Source organism: Alosa sapidissima, chromosome 17 (assembly GCF_018492685.1).
Source record: "Alosa sapidissima isolate fAloSap1 chromosome 17, fAloSap1.pri, whole genome shotgun sequence".
Classification (NCBI taxonomy): domain Eukaryota; kingdom Metazoa; phylum Chordata; class Actinopteri; order Clupeiformes; family Clupeidae; genus Alosa; species Alosa sapidissima.
The window spans coordinates 27,577,265-27,583,416 of NC_055973.1; the positions used below are offsets into that span (position 1 = coordinate 27,577,265).

At 44.1% G+C, this 6,152-nt stretch overlaps 1 protein-coding gene across 2 annotated transcripts in view; it reads left to right on the plus strand.

The window, feature by feature from the left end:
* dpyda.1 (dihydropyrimidine dehydrogenase a, tandem duplicate 1) overlaps window positions 1-5,572 on the plus strand; it is a 104,522-nt gene extending 98,950 nt beyond the window's left edge. For both annotated transcript variants that reach the window (XM_042067497.1, XM_042067496.1), the window contains one exon: window positions 5,401-5,572. In XM_042067497.1, coding sequence (XP_041923431.1) covers window positions 5,401-5,571 — 171 coding nt within the window. In that variant the 3' untranslated portion in view covers window position 5,572. The remainder of the gene's footprint in view (window positions 1-5,400) is intronic.
* Window positions 5,573-6,152: the final 580 nt, after the last annotated feature.

Consider the following 6,152-nt stretch of genomic DNA (forward strand, 5'->3'; position numbering starts at 1 on the left):
AAAGAAAGCATACGTATGATATGAAACAAATCGTTTAATCATGAAATGAGAGGAGATAGGAGATGAGGGAAACGGCTCGCTTGACGTTCGCGGCCACTCGAGCTTTCGTCCACTCTCAGAGCTGCCGGCTGCCACGGTTGCGTCTCGTGTTGTTTTTGTTTGTGCATTTCCCTTTGTCTGTTGAGGAACTACTAAATAGGTTGGTGAATGTAACTGGGATTGCTGTTTGTACTGGGATTATACATTTGTACGAGATGAAAGGGGTCCTTTCTGAACTGGGATTTTCCCTTGAGTTTTAATTCTATTGTCATTAGAGAATATTTCTCATGGCAATATATAAAACAATTAACAAAAAGGTTTGACCAAGGATATTATTAAAACCATACATTGTTCACTGTGTGTATTATAGGCTGGACACAGTATATGTATGCTTTTGTTACATTACATTACATTTGGCTGACGCATTTGTAACCAAAGCGACTAACAACATGGTAACAGTTAAGTTTTAAAGCAATTCTCTCAACAATTTTAGGACAATTTAAAAACGGTACAGTAAGAGTAAGTGCATCAGTGAGTGTTGTTTTTAACAGTTGAGTGTCAGTTCAAGACAGGTGGTAAGTGCTAGGATCAACGGTGGTAAGTGCTAGGATAGATTTTGTGTTGTGTATATGTTTTAGACACAACTAAGTATCATCATACTAAGTATCATAGTCTGCATATTTGTGTGTATGTGTGTGGGTATAAATGAGGGGACACACATTACAGTACGTTTATATGTATATCATTGTTTTCTGTGTATACTCTACAGTATCTTACAATGAAGGAGACAGGGAACAAGTGAGAGAGAAAGCATTGTGTCAACATAGAAAACTTTAGTTTATGTGGTGTGTATAGAATGTGTGTGTGTGTGTGTGTGTGTGTGTGTGTGTGTGTGTGTGTGTGTGTGTGTGTGTGTGTGTGTGTGTGTGCGTGTGTGTGTGTGTTTTGTGTGTGTGGGGTGTGTCTGTCTGTGTGTGTGTGTGTGTGTGTATGTGTGTGTGTATGCGTGAGTCATGGTGTGGTCCACTGCATTCGATTAGTATTTCTTGCATGTGCTCCTTGCTGAAAAGGCTGTTTGCTGGGAGGGAGGATTAGACTCCTGTGGCGGCGCGATAAAGCCGGGTTAGCTCAAAAACACACACATAGCTGTTCACAGATCAGCCCGGACTGAAAGGGAGAGTGCTTAGCCATTTTGCTCTCTGACAGGTTAGAAGTTGTTAATGGACAGCAGTGCAGGCTGCAGTGTTTTCCCTTCTCCCTTCCTTCATTTTTTTAAACAGCTGGAAGTCCTTCAAAGGCATTAAGCAGTGAGGGAGGAGGTGAGGAAGGAGGTGAGGGAGGAGGTGAGGGAGGAGGTGAGGGATAAGGGGAAGAGAAGAGAATTGGAACAGGCAGGACATGTTCAGTCACACCAGGTTGTTGACTTTTTTTCCCCTTTCTTTGCACCGAGGAGATGGAAAGGTTGTAAAGAATGAAAGAGGAACTTGTGTCTGTCAATCCCTTCTTCCTGGCCCCCCTCCCTCTGTGCTCTGTCGTTCATGTCTGGTGGATGTGACGTGTTAACATGCCGGCGCTGGGGTGGTGTGGAGGACGCATGTCCAACAGGACACACCTCTAGGAATCCCATTTGCTTGGGATGCATGGTCACTGGCTGGACGTGTGTGTGTGTGTGTGTGTGTGTGTGTGTGTGTGTGTGTGTGTGTGTGTGTGTGTGTGTGTGTGTGTGTGTGTGTGTGTGTGTGTGTGTGTGTGTGTGTGTGTGTGTGTGTGTGTGTGTGTGTGTGTGTGTGTGTGTGTGTGTGTGTGTGTGTGTGTGTGTGTGTGTGTGTGTGCTGTCTGTCTTATCTCCCAGCGCTGTGTGTGGTACCTGTGCCTGTGTGTGCACAGTGCACCAGGGCCCCTCTCCCTTTGGGCAATTTCCATGCTTCCCCACTTGCTTAATATTAAAGCTCTTGTTCCGGGCCCGGGCCAGATAATAGCGTGACGCCGGGCAGCCAAATGTTCCCCTGGTCACAGCTTCATTAAATACAGGCTTGCAGATTCTGCCCCGAGCCCTTGGGGTGGCTGTCTCAATTCACCAGCGAGCCAGCGAGGACGTCTCACTCCTATTAAAGCGGGGGGGGTGAAGGAAAAACTTGTTACGTCTTCATTCACCAGTTGCCACCAGTCACACTCCACCCCCCCAACAACATTTCTATTCAGCCAGCACCAAATCTATCCCAGCTCTTGTGCCACCATGTCTTCGTCACCATCAGAAATAACAAAGGCTTGTCATTTGTAATTTGTCACTGGTTCGCCTCGTGTTTTAAATGTGGGTTTAATATAATCACGTTTTTAATAACGTTGTCTTTCAGGAATCCTTTCACTGCCTCTAATACTGCATCATATTCACATTCACTATTATTAATTATTGTTACATTCTTATATTGACATTCAATATGTATCACTGTAGATGAAAGCATGTGCAGAGTTCACTATTTAGGGAGGTTGGGATGTTGTGTGCGTCTTGCATTCTGTCTGCCAGAATACAAATTGAATACTAAGCCTCCTGGTTGCGTTGTGTCTCGGGTTTTCCTTTTTGGAGTCCAAAATCCTTTATTTATTTATTTATTTTATTTTGCCACCAGAAGTGTGCAGCTGATAAAGGGATAAAAAATGCTTTGCCATACAGTAGCTTATCAAACACATGCAAATGAACTGTAATTAGCGCTAATTAACATTTCCTGTCGGTGCAGTGAGGGAAAAATGCCCAAATGTTATGAAATTGGAACGCCATTATCTTAATGGTTCTGTGAGGGGTGGATCCCAATTAGGATATGCAAATTGATTGTGTAAACGGTTAAATTATGATAGGCAGTTTATCGCGGGGCGGTGGATGGATGTGTCAAGGGATGGATGGGCACGGGTGTGTGTGTGTGTGTGTGTGTGAGGGTATGGGACTGGGGGGGTTAGGGATGATCAGTTTAAGCTCCAGAACTGATCCTGGGACTGGGAAATGTAATACCTAATATATCCAAAGAGTGCCATCTGCACAGTGATGCTTTGTTATGCAGGCGGAAGCTGACCCAACTACCCACCCACTCCCCAACACGTACACACACACACACACACACACACACACACACACACACACACACACACACACACATACCAATTGCCACCACCCCAAAACATATCTGCATTTCCAGTTCAGTCTCATGAACACAGAATTCCAGCAGCCCAAGCTGTGGGGCTTATGAAATATCTATCCACCATGTATTTGTTATTAGCCCAAGAGTGCAGCACAATTCATTGCACTCAGAATATAAGGCACTGCACCATAAAGCATTATGAGCTGCATATAATAATACAGGCCTGCTATAGATTTTAGAGTCTAACCGTATAGTGTTCTATAATACACAGAGTCAGGTTTCTGCTCACAGAAAGAAAACAGAACAGAACAAAGAGAAACAGAACAGACATTGTAGCACTAACCAAGAAGACCTCTGTATTGGCCTGTAGGGACACTGTTTAGAATTCCAGTGTCACTGACCCCCCCCTTCACCCAGCTTCTTCTGTTTGCTCTCCACAAAGTGACCTTGCATTTGTCGTGGTGGTGATGGTCGTTTCGTAGCTGGCTGTAGCCATTAGCAGGGCTGACCGAAGCGCTAGCCGCATTGCCTCCCTCTTGGGTGCTGTCGTGTTGTTTGTATGTGAAGCAAAAGGTGATTACTGACTGGCCCATGAAGCACCACCGCAGAAAAATTGCTCCCCTTCACAAGAATCTAATTACTGCTGGACACTATGACGGTTTGGCAGAGTTCCCGCGTCCAGGTAGCGTTTAGCCAGTGCTTGAGGTTTGATGTATGCCTGTATAAAGGAGGGAACATCTATCACTGCACAGGGGTAGACAAAAAGGTGAGGGAGTGGTAAGAAGGGATAGAGAGGAGGAGAGGGAAAGAGAGAAGGGGGGGTATGATGTGATGGGGTAAGCCAGGCGATGCTGTGAGGTGAAAGAAGGCACAAGTGTCCATTCAGCAAAAGACAGAGATGTACAATGTGAATTGAAGAGTAGAGGGGAACCAACCATAGGGAGAGGGGGAGAGAGTGAGATAGATAGATAGAGAGAGAGAGAAAGAGAGAAAGAGATTATTTATTAAATGTGAACAGATAGAAGAATGTCTTTATTTTCTAATGTAAAAGCAGTTATTTTCTTTGTTCTTGAGAACTTCATTTTCTCTTGTGACGGGTAGTAATTCAACACTTCGTTCTTCAGAGTGTGATTAAAAATAAACTTACATTGGTTCAAAAGGCCCTCAGGAAAATAATGAAATAGATGTATTGAATACATGTCATGTATTGCTGTAACAAATGACTATGATTGCCTTTTTCATGACCATTTTACAGAAATAATGATGGCCTGAGAACACACCCTCCCTTCATGGAGAGGCTATTTCTATTTCAGGACAGAAATTATGCAGACTTTGTATATGGACATTTGTTCTCATTCGTCATAAAGTTCACAATGATGTCAACAAACATTGTGTGTATTAGTCCTTCCTGTTATATATTGTATTGTATCTTGTATCAATGTTCACTTTTATAAAAAACAACATATATCTGTGGTATATCTGACTGAAATATATCCAATATTTCCAAATTTAAAAAGATAAAAATGCCTTCAGCAAGCTCCCTGATGTCTACAAAACATGGGCATCCACCATGCAGTGATTCTGTCAGTGTAAGCAAATCTAGAAACTGACTACAGTACATGAAGTATTGCTGGTGTCTGAGGTAGTGTCCAACTGTGGAGCGGATTTGGCGTGGATCCGTGTCAAATCAGAGACAGGTGCAGCTAAGAGTCCCCCACTGCCCGTGGTCATGTAAGAGTGCCGCAGTACAATGCCAAAATAAAAGCCCAAAAATACACTTTCTGATGTCCTTAAATGGTAGTAGGAAACCCTAGTAAGAAAACCAGAAACCCTACTAGGAAACCCAGTTAACGACAACCCCAATGTCATTTTGAGGTGTTATCCTTAGACTAGTATAAGTATAAGTATATATACTCTTTTGATCCCGTGAGGGAAATTTGGTCTCTGCATTTATCCCAATCCGTGAATTAGTGAAACACACACAGCGCATAGTGAACACACAGTGAGGTGAAGCACACACTAATCCCGGCGCAGTGAGCTGCCTGCAACAACAGTGGCACTCGGGGAGCAGTGAGGGGTTAGGTGCCTTGCTCAAGGGCACTTCAGTCGTTCCTACTGGTCGGGGTTCGAACCGGCAACCCTCCGGTTACAAGTCCGAAGTGCTAACTAGTAGGCCACGGCTGCCTCTAGACCTAGACTAACAGAATGCTTTTCTTTTCTCTTAACACAGGATCTGGTCACCAATGTCTCTCCACGCATAGTGCGCGGCACAACGTCCGGCCCGGTGTTTGGCCCTGGACAGGGCTCCTTCCTCAACATCGAGCTGATCAGCGAGAAGACCGCAGCGTATACTGGTGCCAGAGCGTCTCTGAGCTCAAAGCTGACTTCCCCCACAACGTAAGCAACTCAGTCCACCCTCATTCACCACAACGCCTCCCCCCTGCATCATCTAAACACAAACAATGGAAATGATTGTCGTTTTGAATTACCTTTACTGCTTCAGAGTGGCTGCCTACAGGCATGCACAAACATGTCCTTAAAACAACCCCTTAACGTTCGTTTTCAAAACTGTGCAACTCACCGAGTGGTTAGTGGTGTTTGTTGATGATTAAAAACAAATATATCGGACGCAATGTATGATTTCCAGCCGTGTTTATTTGCTATTGTGGAACTATTTTTTCAGACACCTCACAACCGTGTATAAACTTCCGCTCAATATTTGAGCCTGAAGCATAGACAGTAAAAGAAGGTCTCGCGGGAAAGAATACAACCAAATGTAAACAGCCCCTGTTTCCGTTTCCGGTGGCGCAGTAATATCAATGTGCAATGAGTCTTCCAACAGAAATCAATGGGATTTTACAAAATGTCAAGTAAAAACAAGACAGAAACTGTATTTCGCCTACACTACTTGTTTTGGAACATCAACGAACACCACTAACCACTCGGTGAGTTGCACAGTTTTGAAAACGAACGTTAAGGGTT